Source organism: Ictalurus furcatus, chromosome 8 (assembly GCF_023375685.1).
Source record: "Ictalurus furcatus strain D&B chromosome 8, Billie_1.0, whole genome shotgun sequence".
Classification (NCBI taxonomy): domain Eukaryota; kingdom Metazoa; phylum Chordata; class Actinopteri; order Siluriformes; family Ictaluridae; genus Ictalurus; species Ictalurus furcatus.
In genome coordinates, this window is record NC_071262.1 from 11,552,900 (window position 1) to 11,574,349 (window position 21,450).

A 21,450-nucleotide genomic window follows, 5' to 3' on the forward strand; every position below is an offset into this window, starting at 1 on the left:
ATCAGCTGTCAGGAAAGTGAAGTTTGACATACCATTTCCAAATCTGAAAATGGATTTGTGAGCAATTTAGAAGGTCACTTTGTCAGGGTCACTGTGAAGCCCTAACCAAGATGTTATGCTATCTGTTCTATTTGCGCTTTAGTGCAGGTGTGCCTCAGGGAATGAAAATGAGCATTAACCTGTCCAGCAAGTCGCTTTGACTGGTTTTAGACGGAAAACACACCTTCTGTATCAAACACAGTTGAACAAACTTTCATTCTGTTTGATACATCAGGTTAATTTCCCATCAAGGCACACACAGAACAGCTAATATAATTAACCAGGGTTGCCAGGTTTCAGGAAAAATGCCAGGTTTCAGGAAAAATGTTTGTCCCAACTACATCTCAAAACCCACACAAAAGACCTAAATCTAGCTCAAAAAGTTGAAAAAGGGAGACACATTTTTCTTCTTTTTCCTAGCCTTTGTATGTGAAACAAGGTCACCGTGGTGCACACACATTTCTGATGTAATTATATTATCTATTGCATAACCCCCTTTTCTTCTCCCAAGCGTCACAATAAATCTTAGAAATGTTCTAAATTCTATACATCATAGACATACTGTCAGCACTAACATTTGGCCTTTGTTTGCAGAAATGGATTAGCTTTAATTCTGGTTATTTTCTGTAAAACACAACATTTTTAAACTAGCCCCATTTGGTAGTCTTGTCTATGACTGTCCTTTCCACTGCTCTTCCTCTATATAGTCAACATGAGGCACCATGACTTCTGCCTCATTGGGCCTCTAATAGCACTTGTTGGAGTTCCCAATTATGACCACTAGGTGCAATAATAACTCCATGGAGCTAAATGGAGACAGTTTATGATTGTGTAACTAGAAAGCAAATAATTGGAACTTTGGCTTATATCTGTCAAATAGTGACATTTTAAAAAGTGTTGGTCATTCACAAGAGTTAATGAACATTTCATCGGGAATGTGAGTCGTACATGCGAGTTGTAAAAGTTTGGATACCTCGCTGAAAGATTATTCCTTGATGATACTAAAACATAATTTGGTGTCACACAGCAATCCAGGCAAGGGTATTTTTAGTGTGAAATGATGGACAAAGAAACTTAAAGTAAAAAAAAAGATAGCGAGCTCTGTCAGTCAATTTTATTTCAATTTTAAGTCATAGCGTAAAGCCCATCATCATGCTATAGCTGTGTTAATGCATTTTCACTTCAAATCAGTTATTACTCATTTTACCAAAATGTATCTGAACCAGCTTGCAGCAAACTGAACAAATTTTCAGTCAGAGGCGCCACACAAAGTGTAAATAATCCCGACCAGCATTTATTGCTTTGTTTTCCATAACAGACAAAAAAATAATAGAACATAATCAAAATAGCTTAATGTTACTGTTAATTTTGGCACCACATTTTCTGATGATTGTACAGAGTACAGTAGAACAGTGCATGACCGGCACTTTTTTTGTGCTTTCTCTGCTCTAACAGAGACTGGTCTGGCTCTTAACCAGCTATATCAAATTGAGGATAACAAACACAAACATACTTGGGACAGGGTACATTAGATTCAGGCATAAAAATTTACCTTCATTTTATGGTCTACACTGAGAAAATGGGTATTCAGTCACATAAAATAATCAATCGTAAGGTACGTACAAATATAATAATACACATATAAAATAATGAATTATATCAACTAATAATGAATGTGAACTTGATGTAACACCATCATGTCATTTGCATTCCACCAACGTTAGCTATTAGCTTTCAGTCCTTGTTAGAAATGTTATTATGGGAGACAGTTAGACTGCTATTTACATTATAATAGTATAGCACAGTTTCCCCTGGGTACTCCGGTTACTCCCCCAGTCCAAAGACATGCATGGTAGGCTGATCGGCATGTCCAAAGTGTCCGTGGTGTATGAATGAGTGTGTGTGTGAGTGTGTGTGTGATTGTGTGCCCTGTGATGGATTGGCACCCTGTCCAGGGTGTACCCCGCCTTGTGCCCGATGCTCCCTGGGATAGGCTCCAGGTTTCCCATGACCCTGAGAAGGATAAGCAGTATAGAAGATGGATGGATGGATAGTATAACACATTCTGAATTCACTAATAAAGAAATAATGACATCTTAACCCTTACATGCATAATGTCTACAATTAGTCAATTTAAGGCTCTTTATATATATATATATATATATATATGACTAAAACTTCTAACTACAAAAAATGTTTGCTTTTGTGCCATATTCCAGTGAATGCCTTAGATTTTTTTGCTTTTTTTTTTTTTTTTTGCTTGTTTGTTTGTTTGTTTAATGGGATTTTATTTTTGCATCTCTTTACATCATGCAACAGTATTTTCTAAAATTGTGTCTTCAGCATCACATAATTTAATACCTTAAGGTTAAAAGTTTTGGACATTGGAAGATTACCTTTTTTAAAAAAAACATTTCTAGCATGCTGTTTTAGCCTTATTCATGGGCTGGGCAATCCATTTAATTTTTAATACTTGATATAATGACAGACTTTTCATATATCATGCAATTTTAAGTAAAAAAAATAAAATAAAAGAGAGGGTTAAAAAAATTCTTGCCTCAGATTCCATTAGAGATAGGCAACAATATTTATCTGCAATTCAATCTCCCAACTGAGGCTTAAAAGTACTAGCACTGGGTAATGTACAGTATTTATGGAATACTATTGAATTATTGTTCAAAGCAGGACTCTGTTAGGAGGCCTGGGGCGCAGAAAGATAACTGATTCCTCTGGATTATTTTTCTTGGCTTTGGTCCTTAAGCAAACAGTACAAACCTTATAAGTAGTGAAGGAATATGCAACATACTGAGATTGAAATTTCCGAAGAAAATCATGATTTTAGAAATTGTCACTCAGTTGTAATAAAGATAAAGGATCTGACATGACTTAATAAGTTCTCTCACCCAGTATTATAAACTACAAAACTGCATACTAAACGCACACTGGCTGCTCCCCACAGAACTCTTAATACAGGCCTCTCTGGCCTTTCGTTATTTTCTGCTAACCCTGGACTAATTCTGTCATTTCACTGACCCTGAATGAATAGTGCCGTTGTTTAGGAAAATAACTTACTAACTGGGCTTCATTCAATTCTGCTTATTTAACTGGAGTTGTTTTTGTTTTCTCTAGACCAAGATCCTTGTGACATTCACTATACAATTGCACAATTATCAGACAGGCTCAATCACGGCATGTTTACTGTTTTATGCATGCGATGTTAAAGCGGCCAGCCTTATCATAGGAGGCTGTTTGTGAGTTCAGCATGGTGCCAATTATTCATTATCCTATGAGAGTATTATCGTCAATGCCATTTCATACTGCTGTTCCCCTCAGGCTTTATTTGTTATTGAAGTTGTTTATTCAGAAGTGGCATATTTTAAGGGTGGCCCAAGAATATGAACAAAAATAGTCCATAAATGGCCCAAGATTGTCATTGCTGCAATGTAATTAGGGTTAATTATGGCAGTAAGCTCACTGTCACTGGAACCACTCCCTAACTTTACAGTATATGCAGTCTATTTCACATTATGATAAGTGGAACCAAACAGCCAGATCAAAGGAAGTTTTATGAATTATTTTTATGAATAATGTAGCATATATACCATACATAAAACCATAACAGACAAGATGTAAGGATATTTTGTTTTCCAAAAATCAGTCAATCAATTTTGCCCTTTATAAACTGATATGCAGGGCATATACTGTAGTTTCATCTTGTGCTTAGAGTTGAAGGTTCATTGAATGAACACAATTCACATAAGAGAAGAGCCACTGTGCCTCTGGAGGGTGGCGGGTGGGGTGATGTAGTGTTTGTCCAACACACAAAAAGGGAAGAACTGTAATCAGAAGCAAAATGGTTGCAAGCCTCATCCCCTCTCCGTGCCACAGAACAAGTAAGCGATTCAGCAACATCCCTGCAATGGGCCTCTTAACAGTGCTAGTTACTGAATTATAAGTACTCAGAGGTGAACAGGGCCTGTGCTCAGAATTCTGCTCTCTCACACCCACACTGTGCATGGACTCAGTTCCACAGGGAGAGGGCACTTGTGTCTCCGTCCTCTTCAGTAAATAAAGCACTCTTTAACAGACAGGCATTATAAGCACACACACACACACACACACACACACACACACACTCAGTTTTCATATTCTATAGGACTCAGTTTTTAGGAACCAGTAATGACAAAAAAAGGAAGTAAAGCTCGAAATAAGGCAGATTAAAAATAGACAGGCTTCTCAGGAAAACTGTATAAACCTTCGAATCTTAACATTTCACACTTTTAATACAACTTAAATTTCAAATGACATTTACAATCATTTGAATCATTTATGTTTTAAGAAAGGAATAAAACATGACAATGGATGTATATTTAAATAATCTATGACGGGGTGGTGTGATGTGTCAAAATAAGAACCAGTTTATTTTTCATATAACAGCACACCCCAAAGATTTATACAACAGCAATTTGCCAGATTTTACATTTATGGCATTTGGCAGACCCCCTTATCCAGAACAACTTACATTTATCTCATTTATACAACTGAGCAGTTGAGAGTTAAGGACCTTGCTCAAAGGCCCAGCAGTGGCAGCTTTGTGGTTCTGGGATTTGAACCTATGACTTTCAAACCAGAAAACCAATGTCTTAATCACTGAGCTGCTACCACCACCAACAATCACAAATTGTAATATATTAATGAACAACACTTCATGATGTTTAAAAGTTTTATAGTTACATTTACTGTTGTTAAAGTCCACAATACAAGTTAGTTTCTACTCCATTATGTATGTAACATCTGGTGGTGGTGCACTTTTTTCCACACTATCGTGTGGTTTAATGTTGTGGAACAGCCATGAAACAAATTAGATCCCAATATAACATACAGTCATGGGACATAGACTGTATAGCCTCCTTCAGTTCTATGTTTTCAGGGCCTGTAACAATAACTTTAACAGGGCCTATAACAAATAACAATTGTGTGGTCCTCACCAACTTCTATAAACAAACAAATAAGAATTACATGCTATAATTCAGCAACCTTTAGAACCATCTTTAGTGACAATAAGTTTTTCTGTAGGAGTTTCAGTCTCTCACATCGTTTTGGAGAAATTTTGGCCCACTCTTGTTCACAACATTGCTTCAGTTAATTTATGTTTGAGGAAATTCATTTATGAACAGCTCTCTTAAGATCCCACCACAGTATCTCAGTGGGGTTGAGGTCTGGACTTTCTTCTTTAGTCATTCAGATGTCGGTTTGCTGGTGTGCTTGGGATCATTGTCCTGGTGCATGACCCAATTTCAGCCCAGCTTAAGCTGCTGGACAGATGGCCTCAATTTGTCTCAAGATTATTCTGGTATAAAGTAGAGTTCATTGTTGTCTCAATATGACTGCAAGTTTCCTAAGTCGTATGGTTGCAAAACTAGCCCAAATCATCACCCTTCCATCACCATGCTTCACAGTTGGTATGAGGAGTTTGTGGTGATATGCTGTGTCCAAAGGATATCGTTCCAGAACTTTTGTGGTTTGTTCAGATGCAATTTGGCAAACCTAAGTCATGTTCCATATTCTTTTTGGAGAGAAGGGGCTTTTTCCTAGCGATCCCTCCCATGAAAGCAATACTTATTCAGTTTTTTTCTGATTGTGCTATCACAAACAAACATTTAATGTGGTTCCACTGGCCTGCAGGTCACATGTTACCCTTTGTTTTTTTTGTTTGTGTTTTTTTACATCTCTGAGCATTAAGCGGTCTGGACTTAGACTGAATTTGCTGTGACCCCCATTCCTCGGAAGATTGGCCAACTGTCTTAATGTTTTTTGTTGTCACCTGAAGTTATTTGTTTGTTTACAGTTCTTATTTAAGCCCAGATAAATAAAAACATAGGTGTGAAGGAGGGTGTACTTTCTTTTTCCTATGACTGTATATAAATTTTCTATAAAATGAACAGAATTATGCAAAGCTAAACAAAACAAAAAAAAAACAAACATAAAACTATTTTTAACTCTAATATCATGAAAAAACCACTAGAAGGCAGCTACCATCAGCTGAAGTAAATGACGGTGCTAATGTAGAAATTCAGCCATTCATCTTCAGTAACCAGTGATCCAGAACGTATCCAAGGTACTCTGGGCGTGAGGTGGGAATACACCCTGGATGTGATGTCAGTCCATCACTATGCACAAACATATTCACCCACTCTTTCACACCTAGGGGCACTTTAGTCTAACCAATTCACCAATGTTTATAAGAGGTTGAAGGAAAACAAGATAACCCACATGGACATGGGGGAAATGCAGTGAGTGTGATGATATTACTATGTACAGTACTCAGAGCAGGATGTGGTAATGCTGGTCATTTTCAGAAGTCAAACTAAAAAGCAGCTTCCTTATTCTAGTATATACCCCTTATTTAATGATTAATCATCAATGCATTTATGTATGTGTAGCAGAAGATTCAATAATACCATATTTTATGTCGTTATGGAAAAGATTTTGCAATGGAGTCTTTTTTGAATTTTCACTTCCTTCATAAAGAAAGAAGTTGTTGTTGCAGTCTAACCGCATCACCACCTGGTCACAGCAGTGCTACCTCAGCTTCCTGCTGATATCTTACAGAACATCTCAATCAGTACTTAATCCTTTACACTTTCCAAACTGCAGCCTTCAACATTTCATAAAAATAAACTACCTGTTTAAAAGATCAGAGGGAAAAAAAATTGTTCTACATGATCACCACGGGTGCAAAAGCCAAAAACTGCTTGCTGACATTTCAGTCACTGTTGCACAGCTGCATTCCACCCACATGTTGCAGAAATATGTCTGGAGCAGCAAAATTGCTCCCACACTCAGGACAGAGTTCTTACCGAAAATTACAACCACATTAATGACTGTAAGAAAGAAGACAGGCGACAGAAAATGGAAAGATAAGAGATCACCCGTCTGTTGAGATTTCTAGAAGGCTCTTTATCTGAAAGGCTGCTGCCTTCCTGAGATGTTATTTCCACATCTACTCATTCAGGCTGGCAGAATTAAGCAAATATGAAAACGAGCATAAATGTTGGCACAATACCCTTGCCTACACCTTTCTAAATATAAATGCGTGCTTTGAGTGTTTCATCAGTTCTGTCCCAGCTGAGTGAATCTTGGTAAAAAACAGGTATTCATATAAGCCAATCACAGCTGACTGTGTTGACATCATCATGACATGTCAAAGCAGGTCTGCTGGTGCTGAGAAGTAGAGAGAGATGGAGGATGGAGATAAACGGCCTAAATGTAAAACACCTAGAAATGTATTGCATTCGGAAAAACAAATTGGTGTTCACTTTCTCTATGACTTCAAAATTTCATCATCTCAAAACGAACAAATATCCAATATAAAATCATTCAAAGGACCCACATTGCAACTCATAAACTGCACTGCATGGTTATGTCCACATTGCCCAGCCTCAACAGGCAATAACTATCATGCTTTTTGGTTTTGTCTGCACATCCATCATATTTCTGATCCTGAGCCTTGACTTCCCCATCCGTCCTAATGTGGAACTACCTAATAATATTTCTTCATTGTCAATACCCAGCCATTTCAAATCCTTTATATTAATATCACTCACCATTGCTAAAAAGATTATCCAACCCCAATTCTGAAAAATGTGAAAATTCAATTCCCCCAGTACTATATTGAAAACACATTAGTAACACGTTATTGTGTTATGTTTTACTTTGTGAATTTAATTTATTTTTGAAAATATACACTCATTTCAAATCTGATGACTGCAACACACTCCAAAAAAGTTGGGACAGTCGACTGTTTGCCACTGTGTAACATCACCTTTTCTCTTAATAACACTTATTAAGCGTTTGGGTGCTAAAGACCAAGTTGGTTAAGTTTAGCAAGCGGAATTTTCCCCATTCATCCATTATGCATTTCATCAGCTGCACAACTGTATGGGGGCTTTGTTGCCTTATTTTGCACTTCATGATGCACCACACATTCTCAATCGGAGACAGGTCAGGACTGCAGGCAGGCCATGCTAGCACCCGCACTCTCTGCTTACATAACCATGCGCTTCTAATCGGGCAGAATGTGGTTTGCCGTTGTCCTGCTCTAGATGGCAGCATATGTTGCTCCAAAATGTGTACATATCTTTCTGCATTAATGATGTCCTTACAGATATGCAAGTTACCCATGCCATGAGCACTGACACACCCCATACCATGACGGATGCTGGCTATTGGACCTGATGCTGATAACAGCTTGGATGGTCCTTTTCCTCTTTGGCCCGGAGAACACGACGGCTGTTTTGTCCAAGAACTATTTGAAATGTTGACTCATCAGACCACAAAACACGATTCCACTGAGAAGAAGTTGGCGGTGCTTCTGGACAGTGTTGATGTACGGCTTCTGCTTTGCATAGTAAAGCCTTAACTTGAATCTGTGGATGCAGTGGTGAATGGTGTTGACTGACAAAGGTTTGCCAAAGTATTCCCGAGCCCATGTCAGGATATCATTACAGACTCATGATGGTTTTTAAGACAGTGATGTCTGAGGGATCAGAGATCATGCGCACTCAAAAGTGGTTTTCAGCCTTGCCCTTTATGCACTGAGATTTGACTCCTTGAATCTTTTAACTGTATTGTGCACTGCAGAAGGTGAAATGCCTAAAATCCTACCGATTTGTCTTTGTGGAACGTTGTTCTCAAAGTGTTGGATTATTCGCTGACGCATCCGTTGGCAGATTGGCGAGCCTCAACTCATCCTTGCTCTTGATGGACTAGGCCTTTTTGGAGGCTCCTTATATACTATGATTAGATGATTGCCTCACCTGTTTCACATCACCTTCTTATTTCAACTTGTCACATCGCTATTAGTCCTAAATTGCCCCATCCCAACTTTGTTGGAACATGTTGCATGCATCAATTTCAAAATAAATGTTTATCTTCAAAAAACTATGCAGTTGACTAGGTAATACATCAAATACCTTTTCTTTATACGTTTTTGGTTTAAATACAAGTCAAAATACATTTAAAAATCACTCCTCTTTGTTTTTATTAGCATTTTCTATACTGTCCCAACTTTTTCGGAATTGGGGTTGTACTACTGAACTGGACTGAACTTTATATTAAGTTTTGGCTTAACCTCCATGTAGATCACTCCATCTTGCATAGATGGAGTGACACCAAACTCTTTTACAATATATTGTGAACTGTAATTCCTCCATGATATGTACAATGCATTCTTCTCACATTCTGAAGATGCTGTTCATCATCATCCCTTAAGTTTCAGAACCAAATACTAAGGCTGGAACTCAAGTTCATACGTCATCTTACTGCATAAAAAAGGAGAGAAGGATTTATAAGTCATTTCTTTTTTAAATAAGTAATGTATACAGTGCTTTGCATATGTATTCACAGCCCTTACATCTTTCCACATTTATATGAAGCTGGAAGCGGACAAGTATTTCAGTGTGAATTTTGTATATTTGAATTATAGACATGTCACAAAATTCATGGCATAAAACACATATGGCATGATTTATAGACATGTCACGTCATAAAATTAATTTTTATCTACGGTGTGTTTGAGATATTTTCCTTTGTTTTCAACTTGCTAGCGGTGAGGTGTGCCTCTAAAGCTTTTATGTTCTTCTCAAATAGCAAATTTTCAGTAATGATGTTTAACAACAGTACTACATATGCCTAGCTATTTAAGCTATGCTAATGTTAGCTTGCTAGCAATTGTTAGCAACTAACAGCCTAAGTTATAGAGTGTCCCTGAGAGCCTGGTGCAATTTTATCATTAATTTAAAATGCATCAAGTAAGATTTAGCCAACATTCCCAGGAGTAGCCCAGGAGTGTCAAACTCAGGCCTCGGGTGGGGGGGCACACGACCCTACAGAGATTTGTGTTCTCTTCCAATACCAAATTAAGCCCATAAATGTCTTGGGAATTATCTGATTAGTATAATCAGATGTGTTAAATGAGGTAGAAAGCGGAACTCTACCATGACTGGAGTTTAGGCTGTTAGCTGCAAAAATTGCCAGCAAACTAACATTAGTGTAACCTAACTAGCTAGAACATTACTTAATAGTTACACTGGGCATATACTAAACATTGAGTGCTTAATATCACTGTAGAAAAGTAGCTATTTGAGAAGAACCTAAAAGCTTTTGATGCACTTACCTCATTCCAGTTCATCTTTCTCTGTTTTTATTCCCCCTACCTAATCTTACCTAACCTTACCTTTGATTTGAGTTGCGGGTGATTGCTGACTTTGACCTGTCTGAAACATCTACTTTTCCCTGCGAAACCTGGACCTAATTTACATAAAAATCTGTATTTTTGACATTTGAATTTGGGGGATTTCTATTTAAGTATGACTTGTTAAAATCTGTACTCTTACCCCTAGCAAGTTCAAAACAAATGAAAAACATAGCTAAATTCAAGGGGTCATGGTGGCTTAGTGGTTATGTTTGCCTCAGACCTCCAGGGTTGTGTTCGATTCCCGCCTCTGCCCTGTGTGTGCACTGAGGTTGCATGTTTTCTCTGTGCTTCAGGGTTTTTTTCCCTCCAGGTTCCTCCCCTAGTCCAAAGACATGCTTTGTAGGCTGATTGGCCTTTCCAATTTGTCTGTAGTGTGTGACTGTGTGCGATTGTGCCCTGTGATGGGTTGACACCCTGTCCAGTGTCCCGAGCTCTCTGGGATAGGCTCCAGGCTCCACGTGACCCTGTGTAGGATAAGCAGTATGGAAGATGGATGGATGTCTATAATTCAGATATACAAAATTCCTATTCAAATACTTTTGTCAGCTTCCAAGTTCCATACATTTTGTAGTATCATAATCAGAAACAGAAAGATCCACACGAAATGGCCCATTATATTGTAGTAAGTGGAAAATGTATATAGTTTTCAAAATTCTTTGAAAATAAAAAGTGTAAAAGTTGGGATTTTCACCCCTGTTTGTATGAACAGTGGTGCAACCACTTTCCAGCAACTATGAACATCCCACAGAGTGACCACCGTTAAATCCATGATTTAAAAAAATGGAATGAAATCGCACAACTGCGACAGGGTAAGGAGACCTTTAGTCAGTGAAGCAACCATTTTAATCTTTATCTGAGCCATTTATGTGTAAACATTTTAGATGGGAATTTTCATCAAACAGAGGATGTAAAGGAAGCTCTGAGGTAGGAATGTAATAAACTATGACCAAAAAAAAAAAAACACCTCATTTGCTTGCTGGATTATGAGGTCTGACAGGCTGTTTCTGAGCCGGAGTCTGTACTGCCGTTTTACGGCCCCCCAAAGCATGCAGGTTCTTACGACGAGTCTGCTCAAGACTGACTACCCCATTCTGTAGCACTCCTGAAAGAAGGACAAACAAAATCACCTCTTCAAACATAATAAAAAATTTAAGTTGCAAGCAACGTTTAAAGGGGCCAAGCACCAATGGTGCAGCAAGTGCAATGTGGAGCCTGAAGAACATGAAGAGGAGAACATGAATGAATAAAATATAGGTTTAGAAGCACAGCTGAGAATAAAATTGAACAGGAAATGAACAGAACAGAGGCATGTATTTGCATGGCAAGAGGTTGAGAGATAACTGCAATGCTGAGCCACAAAAGAAAGGAACAGAAAGACAAAATGTTACACAAACGTTAAGAACTTGTACCACACAGGAATCAAATTCAGGACCTTTAGAATTAATGCTTGTCATTTATCACAGTGCACACACATATAATGCCTCAAAAAGAAACCTAATTTTGGACAATGTTTTCAAAAGTTAAATTTTTACAAAAAAACTTAAATCTCTAGAACACTAGGTGGTGCTCTGTTCAAATTTGTCCTGTACCTAGAGGACATGCTATGAATGATCCCTACCAAATTTTGTGCCAATATGTCAAATATTTTAAAAGATATTACAATATATGTCAAATTTCAAAATGGCGGACAGGCGGTTTGTCCGATCCTGGAAAAATTGGTATCCACGGATTTGCCATGAACCAATGAATCCGCAGACATCAAGATCATAATTTTCTGCCAAAGTATGAAAAAAGAATAATTTTACAAATCTCATGACCTATAGGTAGTACTGTTGTCAAATTTGGCATGGACCCTTGGATCATGGTGCTAATGAAGATGCATTATGATTGATCAAAGTCTGGCCGGGATACAGCCTCTGATCCAATTTTGGGTCAACATTGTTAAATTTGCGACATCATAACTTTTGAACAGATATGATTATCAGAGTTATGTTCAGTAATTTTTGTGCAGCTCTGCTCCCTGATCATCTGAGTCAATTTTGGTAAGAATTGGACAAAATTTGAACGAGGAGTAGTGAAAAAACGTAATACTGTAGATTTCATAATGGTGACTACTTTAATGTGTGGAGTCTTAATGTAAGATATGGCTTGTGATCAGCATGAGGAGAGTAATCTGATGAACAACAGATGAACAATTATAACCATTTGGAACGTGAATGTTTGAACTACTTGTGACGCTATAGAGTTGGTCCTAGAGAGACCATAGTTGGTCCAGATACTATTCATGATCATATCTATGAGTGTGCCAAATTTCATCCTTTTCCTACTTACGGTTCATAGGGCCACCACAGACTCCCAGTGGGGAAGAAAAAGGAGAAGAAGAAGAAGAAGAAGAAAAGAAACTAACGGATACAATAAGAGCCTACGCACCTTCGGTGCTTGGTCCCTAAGTACTGGATACAATAGGTGCCTACGCACCTTCAGTGCTTGAGCCCTAAATATACGCTCACTGGCCACTTTATTAGAAACACCTGCTCATTCATGTAACTATCCAGTCTGCCAATCACGTGGCAGCAGTACAATGCATAAAACCTTGAAGATATCAGAGCAACAGAAATGGGGAATATATCGTTTCAGTGACTTTGATCATGGCATGGTTGTTGGCTAGTTTGAGCATTTCAGAAACCATTGATCTTCTGGGATCTTCACGTACAACAGTCTCCAGAGTTTATGCAGTATGATGCATGAAAAAAATATCCAGTGAGTGGCAGTTCTGCAGGTGGAAATACGTTGTAGATACGAGAAGTCAAAGGAGAATGGCCAGACTGGTTCAAGCTGAGAGGAAAGCTACAGAAGCTCAAATAAGTACACTTTTCAACCGTGGTCAGCCGAAAAGCATCTCAGATCGCACGTCACACCAAACCTTGAGGTGGATGGGCTACAAAAGAAGATTGCCACTTCAGGTTCCTTCCACTCCTGTCAGTCAAGAATCTGTGAATCTCGATTTCTGCTGTGACAGGCAGATGTTAGGGTCAGAATTTGGTATCAATTGAGGGAGCCAACCTGCCTTATGTCAACATTTCAGGCTGGTGGTGGTGATGTACATATTTTCTAACCATCTTATAATGGCTACTTCCAGCCTGATAATGTATCATGTCACAAAGCACAAGTCATCTCAAACAAGCTCTATGGATTTGACAATGAGTTCAGTGTACTTCAGTGGCCTCCACCTTCACCAGATCACCACTGGGATGCTATTCAGAGCATGAATGTCCAGCCGATAACATCTGCAGCACTTGCAGCAATGCAATCATGTCAACATGGTCCAGAATCTCAAAGGAATGTTTCCGACACCTTGTGGAATCCATGCCACAAAGATTTGAGGCTGTTTTGAGAGCAAATGGGGCTTCTACCCAGTATTAGGTATGTGTTTCTAATAAAGTGGCCTGTAAGTGTAAATACTTTATTATTAATGCATCTGTACAATCAGTTTCAGAAAATGCATCTAACTCTCTGTGATACATTACCCTGTAGTACCGAGTCAGGATTTGCCACATGTGGGGTGATGGAGACGTATGCTCCTTCAGAACTACCTGAAATAAAGAGAAAATGCAAAATGAGTGATTTTTTCCCCCCTTTTCCATTTTTACATCAAGCACAGTGTGCTTCTTTTTTTTAATGATGACCTTTCTCTCTCATTGAAAATAAATTCCTCAGAAATAAGAACTTACGGTTGATGGTGCATATTATATATGTTTTGCGAGGGGTTAATATTTGACTCGCATAGTCCTGGCGGTGTCCAGACAGGAAGAGCAGTGCTCCTCTTTCATCGCAAAGATCCACTAAATCTAACACACACACACACACACACACACACACACACACACACACACACACATGCTCAATTATACCAGAAAACATTTCAGAGATATTGTATAAAGCCAGTGTCTCTTTGCACCTTCTATTAGGCAGAGCATGAAACACATAACATTAATGACATGAGTGCTACATTAATTCTGGGTGAGCCACAGGTGTAAGTAGACACCAGCCAGTCTGAGTTAAGAGCGGGCCTGAAATATTTACATCAAGGTCAGCTGTGAAGATCAGACTCATTACACATTTCTTCCCTTCAAGATCATTTAATATAACTAAGAATGATTTGTGGACAGGCATGTGTTGGGGAAATGTTGCTATTACATCATATTCCTGTAATCGCTGCCTTTTGTTTTAATAATTCTGCTAGGGTTCCTTTCAAAATTACAATATATGCATAAGATTATAGGAAACCACCTGCTGTAGCTATTGTTACATAATAAGAATATGTGAAACTCGTATACACCTTTTCTATACAATTATGAATATTCATTATTTTGTAACGTGTAAGGAACTGGTTTATTGTTTACACCTCACCACAAAGAGGAACACCTCTCAATGACTATATTTACATGCACATCAATATTCCGATATTAATCTAATTAGTATTGAGTCACGTAACACATAGCAGTCTGATTGCCCGGTTCAAATTAAGACAATATTCTGAATATGCCGGTTTTAATCGGAAATTTGTTGCATGTAAACACCTTATTCAGAAAATCCATGAAAGGAGATATATGCGCATGCTCAGTCCGCAAGGAATTGTAGGTGCTAACAGATACTTATCTGTAGGCTAGGTATTTAGGAATGGTAACTTAGGCATACTTACAATCATGTATACAGGAATATTCCAAAGCCTGTACGCATATAAACATCGTATTCAGAATATGGCTGCAACCTGAATATAGACCTTAAACGGAATTTGATGTGCACGTAAACATAATGAATGATAACTCACTACTGCTATACTGCTGAAGTGTGTTCACTCTGCAGAGAAAACGAGAACTTTTCTCCATTTTAACTGAATGATGTCCTGCTGCATCTTATTTAGTGAATAGAGGAAATTCTCCAACAGCATGTTGTGAATGTGTATACCTGTATCAGTGAGTTTTAGCTTGGATCTCACATACTGCAGCAGGCAAATGATGGAGCAATTGGTGTTGACCAAAAACTGCTCGTTATCTAAACATAGATATTATACACATATTATTATAAATTATAAACATAGATAGATAGATATTTAAATCAATATTTGAGTACTTGACTATAATCAACCAACCCAAAAAACAAAAACAAAAACAAAAAACAAGTGATAGGGAATAAAGAATTATATATCAAATTTGTATTCCATATTAGTACATTTCTGTAGAGATAAAGAAGATCATAGATGACCTACCCCCATGTTTTATATAAACAAACATTACAGTAATGTTCAATAAAAAGCTGGCACACGATGCCCGGAGGTCAGTTTGTCTTTGTTGTGGACTGTAACAGTGACACTGTGGGGCAGAATGATGTCATTTAGCATGTGTGTCATGGCAAAGCAACATTTAAAGGGCCTATGTTATCATTTCTGTTTGGGAAACACGTCACATGATTTGTACTCTATGCCTGGCGTTTTAAATAGTTGCACAAAGTGCGTTTTTTTCTGTCTCTCCGTCCCTCTGATGGTTTTCCTTGACACCACCTATTAGTAGTTAATATGTATAAAGACAACCCCAACATTCTTTAAGATTCATTATACTCTCAATTCTGATTAGTCGGAAGGTGTTGATTAATTTTCTATAACAGAGACTCTGACAATAGTTCAGTTATATATTAATGCACTCAATCTAATCCATCATTGCTCCTTTACTAACAGTTAATTCACAGGGACTTGCAGATGCTCCACATAATCCAAGACTAATAAACAGATTTTAAAAAGCTGTTATTTAATGAAGAAAAAAGCATATCATCTTTGATATGTAGAAGTCTTCTGTCTTTATTTACCATTTATGTAAGGGGACTCCAGGGTTAGCACTTTAACTATCACTATGTTTTCTGTCACAGGAAAGTCTTCAAGACAGAGCAATTTCTAGTTTCTTGGTAACATGACAAGCTGCATTTTAAAAAAATTTACTTCATAAAGAGCAACAAAAAAGAGAGAGAGAGGCAGGTGAGTGAACGACTTTTTATAGCTGCTATAAAGCAAGTGATATCAGGTAATAACTTGCTTCATAGACGGTCCACAAAAATTAAGTGTAAAAAATTTGAAATGTCTTTCTTTTAGTAATAAATATTTTTAATTGTTTTGGCAAATTGCTGTGGTATGAGAGGAATAGAGCATTTCAGGAATTGCTGTTATAGGAGAATAATCAACGATGGGGTGGTGTGAAAAGAGTGCATCACTAGATGTTACATATAATGGAGTAGGCAACCTAATTAGGAAGATATCATGCAGTTTGGGACGCTGATTAACGCCATGAGACAATTTTGAACGGCCTGTTTAAAAAAGGAAAGTATTTTTTTACCACACAGCTGAAAAAACAGCAGAGGTAGTAATGTGGTCTGCTGTAATATTACAACAGTAGTACAATGTTTCTCTAACTCCTTATAGTCTCAACCAAAACCTACCTCAAAAAATAAATAAAAAGGAAAAAAATGTAAATATATAGCCTCTTTGTCCTAGGTATTATGCTTTGAGACACTCAAAACATCTTAAAATAAATAATTATTAGTGTGGCCAAAGTATTTAAAAAAGTATTTAAAGGAGAATATGGTGAAGTATGCTTTCTCTCTGGTAAACATTTGTCTTTATAAAAGCAGGTCAAATGCAGATCACGTTATTAAACTTGGTGTTGCTGGAGTATGCAGATTTAGTTTTGCATAAAGAAATTCCACAAGGTCATGTCCACGGCATACTAACCATGATGTTGGGCAAGCTATTACACTATTATACATACACACACATACACAGGAACACATTTTATGGCAGACAGGCAGCTACATCTGTGAGTTTTAATTGTTTTACTGTACGCGTTTGATGTCTGTAATGCTCTAGTGGGTTGATGCCGTGTTTCCTCCAAATAGTAAACATTTTTGTAACCCTTTTGGTCACACCACACACAATAAACTTACAGTTCTGTCTTCTGTCCTTTTGTGTAATTTGTACTTGGTTGTGCAGTGTGTATTTCTACTTTTTACTGTCGCACTTGTGTCTTATTTTTTGCAGCAAAACCCAGCAGCCTTCATTGTGCTTTTTTTGTCTGAAAAGTGGTCTCTTACGTAATACGCTGCTTTCTTTACTGCCATACAAACATTTTTCGGTAACATTTCAAATTTTGTGTTAGAAAACTAATATTTGGGAATCTAAATGGTCATAAAATAAGTCATAAAATATCAAATCTATAACAAAGTTTGTACTAAAAAAAAGGGGGTGCCTTAAATTTTTGCACACTACTGTATATTATATATTATATAAATTCATTTTTCAAAATGACATTAACAGTCTTGATAATGTATTACTTACATAGATGTATTTGAAAGCCCTGAAATATGGATTAAAATGCTTAAAAATAAGAAAAGATGTTAATAATATCAAAGGTCTATGCTAGAATCAAAACATGCAATGTTTGTAAATTACATCATGGTAACCATAGCAACAGAATTCCCTATAGCTCACGTAGTAAAGCTCAGAGTTTTACAGAAGCAGCACACACCCTGCACGATAAACCCTAATGTTGTCTTTACTTAAACAATCAAGTCATCTTGACTAAACATTACTTAACATTTTGCATTTTGGACTCATAACTCAAAATATAAGTTAGTTTAACTTATTTACCTACAAAATACATAAACTTAAGATTTCAAGTGTTATGAACTCAAAATCATAATTCATACCTCACGCTGGTCTTCCTTTGATGTGATTGGCCATGCAAGGAGTTCTGCCTGGCAACAAGAGAACTAATGCACTGATTGGTAGATAATTACAAAAGGCGGTCCTCTTCCTCTCGTCTGTTGGTTGCTGCTGAGACCGGTTTCAGTATAAAGTTCATTAAGGGGGTTTTTCACCGTGTGCCATTTTAAGTAAGTAAACTTATTACGTTGATATAAACGTATTTTGTGTGATTTTTAATAGTGAAATATGTTTGTTAAATTCTTAATGCTACATTTTATAATAAAGGACAACGCAGCCATAATTACAAATGTTTCAAACTTTGCTAACGTAGCCATTAATTAACAATATTATTAATGATGGTTTTGTGATGGTATGATAACTGAGATATCAAATGATTCTTCATGTGATTTTAAATATTTAATCATATTAGTTAATCATAGTTTAATCATGTATTTCTGTGAGAAAGAATATCGCAGCTACTGCTGAGATCAGTAGTAATTTTCCCGGTCAAACTTTGCCAATGTCGCCATTAATTAACATTTTCATGATTTTCTGAAGGTATGATTGAGAAATAATCTTATTTCATATTTTGACTTTACTTTACAGCATGTTTGTCACTTTTTAAAGCCAGAGACCTTTATTTGCTGGTTTAGGCGTATTTTGAATAACGTTGTTTAATTATAATTTTAATTACAATGTAATGTTCTTTATTATGTTTTTGCTTTGACTTTGATAACGTTAATATTTTAAATTGTTTTTATATTACAGGTGATATAAGACAAGAACATGTGGAAATGTAAGCATTGCATTTTCAACTCTGAGGAAAGAGGAGAATGTCTCAAACGTTATCGTTTAAAACAAGGTGCTCATACAAAACCTGTACTTTTTCCATGCCTACACCATGACTGTCTTTGTACGTTCAACTCCATCAGTTGTTTGAAAGTTCATCCAAGTTTTCAAATTAATAAACTTTATTTATACTGCATCCTTTTAAGAGTGTATACCAAGTGCTTTGCAAGGAGCATGTATATTTGCATAAATTCGCATGTATACTTGTCAATATAGTTTTGCTTTGTACTAAATTTGGTAGTATGTATCTCATAGTTTTTGTCAATACAATTGATTTGAGTGTTTGATAGATTTAGTGAGCATTCTGATAAACATGCATTGATGGTCAATCTTTGATGCATGATCACAATACTCTATTTATACCCGTTCCTTCACTAGGTGTCTGATCATCGCAACTCTATCCTTGATGTGCCAGTGGGGATCTTATTCGAAGACACCAATCTTCAGCCCCCCAACTCCTTGCATTTGACTTCCTCTATAGGGATAATACTTGAAGGCCAAGTGGTGATGGACAAAATGCAGGATGTCTCATAAGCAATGTGTCTTCTCTTTGGTCTTATTTATGCGTTAGACCCAAATTACCCAAAATCCCTCGCAAACACGTTTGATTTCATACATTGTGTACCGATGTCAATGGGGCAGAACACCCTCAATCCTAAAGTACAGTCCTTGGCAAACCAGCTTTTTGGTTAAGAAAAATGTTTAGGTCTCATTGTTGCAGATTTTGAGTCAGCATTGTTAGATTTACATACTCAGAGCAATTTTTTTAATCGATTAACTCCATTATCCATAAATGAAGGAGAAAAAGTATAATAGTATTTTAAATTGTTTAAGTGCACAGAGTTCTTCCACTGATGGAGTGCAGTAGTTAATGTGGGACATTGTTACCAAGCCTTCAGTGCTGTACAGTGTGGTCGTGACACATTTCCATTATAGTATAGTGTGTACTGTAATTTCATTAATTTTGTGAATATTGGTCAATAAAGACATTCAATATGCTATTCAGCATGTTTCATTTCAGTTTGATATGTTTTCACAAAGCTTAAACAGTCAAAAGTAATAAAAACAGTCAATTTGATTTAATTTATAATTAATTTTTAATTTCAGTTGAATTTTCGACTTGAGTTCACTTAAATATGTAAGTACACTTGAAATTAACACCAAGTTAAATTAACTTAATTGTTCAAGTACGCTATATAAACACCAAGTTCGGTGAACTTAACAATTTAAGTACAGTCTACATGAGTGCCAAGTTAAGTGAACTTAAATATACAAGTTTTGGGAGACCCCATTACTCAATTAAATTGAGGGAACGCGTTCACTCAATCGAGTTCAGTCAACTTATTAGGGTTTTCAAAAGTATTTCATACCACTAACTCTGTTTTTCCTAAAGATCATATCTGAGACCAGTCTAAGATACAATGGATTAAAAAAGTCTACAAACCCGTGTTAAAATAGCAGGCTTTTGTGACGTAACAAAAAATGAAACCAAGATAAATCGTCAGAACTTTTCCCACCTTTAACGTGAAATTGCAAAGTGTACAAATTAAGTGGGGGAAAAAATCTGAAATGTTTATATGGGAATTTTTTTTTTTTTTTAATTACAATAACCTAGTTGCTTACGTGTGCACACCCCTAAACTAATACTTTGTTGAAGTATTTTTTTCTTTGTTTACACCATTCAGTCTTTTTGAGTAAGAGTCTATCAGCGTGACACATCTTGACTTGTCAAGATTTCCCCACTCTTTCTTGCAAAAACACCCGAGAACCATCAGTTTGTGGGGGCATCACCTGTGCACAGCTCGTTTCAGGTCACACCACAGATTTTTAGTTGGATTCGGGTCTGAGCTCTGGCTAGGCCATTCAAAACATTGGTCTTCTTTTGTTTAAGCCAGAAAGTGTTGATTTGGATGTATGCTTTGGGTCATTATCATGCCGAAAGGTGAAATTCCTTTCTGCTAAGCTCATTAGCAGACAGGTTTTGCACTAAAGTTGACTGGTATTTGTGGCTAGTCATGATTTCCTTCACCTTGATAAAGCCCCAGTTCTGGCTGAAGAAAAGCAGCCCTAAAGCATGATGCCACCACCATCATGCTGCACCATCAAATTTCTATCACAGCTGAATAAAACTCCAATATATTTCTTATTAAAGTTATTTAATAGAATATTAGCCGGTTTGGACGACTCAAAAAGTATGACATCTGCTTCGTTTTCATTTTAATAATAATAATAATAATTTAAAAAAGGAATAAAATTGCCATCCCATAGCCAGTCATGGTTCAGTAACATCCTGGGGAACATATCTCTGGAGGCCCCTCAACCACATCCGTTATGGCAGACCTTCTCTCTTTCTCACTTTCTGCTGTCTGGCTTTTTCTAGGGTTTCTCTGCCAAAAAGTCCTCTTATATTCTGATCAAAATTAAGATAGAAATTTCCAGTGATTGCTACGGTTTCTACTGAGGCAACTACATTCCAGAGGAGGTCTGCAAATTTCTGTGAAATTCAGAATAGGTTTCTGGTGACTTGCAAATACTAATTAGTGGAAATAATTGA

General features: G+C 37.0%; 1 protein-coding gene and 1 long non-coding RNA gene across 21 annotated transcripts; one reads left to right on the plus strand and one right to left on the minus strand.

Annotated features, from left to right (window-relative positions):
* Positions 1-1,011: 1,011 nt before the first annotated feature.
* c8hxorf65 (chromosome 8 CXorf65 homolog) lies at positions 1,012-18,065 on the minus strand. 20 transcript variants are annotated; one of them, XR_008386605.1, is made up of 9 exons: positions 17,679-17,804; positions 15,567-15,669; positions 15,266-15,352; positions 14,029-14,145; positions 13,825-13,890; positions 11,262-11,399; positions 10,277-10,761; positions 9,280-9,362; positions 1,012-2,052 (listed from the first exon to the last, which is right to left on the minus strand). XR_008386605.1 is itself a non-coding variant. In XM_053631332.1 (6 exons), exons 1-6 carry the CDS (start codon positions 16,160-16,162, stop codon positions 11,263-11,265), a joined length of 513 nt encoding a protein of 170 aa, XP_053487307.1. In that variant the 5' UTR covers positions 16,163-17,269; the 3' UTR covers positions 10,777-11,262. The 20 variants fall into 20 exon arrangements, 1 of the variants encoding a protein (XP_053487307.1); XR_008386594.1 differs by lacking the exon at positions 1,012-2,052 and adding an exon at positions 4,435-6,637 and having other exon boundaries at positions 6,725-9,362; positions 17,679-17,811; XR_008386595.1 differs by lacking the exon at positions 1,012-2,052 and adding an exon at positions 4,435-6,209 and having other exon boundaries at positions 6,501-9,362; positions 17,679-17,811.
* LOC128611654 (uncharacterized) lies at positions 17,849-19,891 on the plus strand. Its single transcript, XR_008386609.1, has 3 exons — positions 17,849-18,235; positions 18,816-18,909; positions 19,275-19,891. It is a non-coding gene; the product is annotated as an uncharacterized LOC128611654 (long non-coding RNA).
* The last annotated feature ends 1,559 nt before the right edge of the window (positions 19,892-21,450 follow it).

Excerpts from the sequence above, each read along its gene's own strand:
- c8hxorf65 (XM_053631332.1), bottom strand. Across the intron at positions 13,891-14,028 it reads TATAATATGCACCATCAACC|GTAGTTCTGAAGGAGCATAC; the intron begins GTAAGTTCTTAT and ends TCTTTATTTCAG. Across the intron at positions 11,400-13,824 it reads TCCTGACTCGGTACTACAGG|GAGTGCTACAGAATGGGGTA; the intron begins GTAATGTATCAC and ends TCCTTCTTTCAG.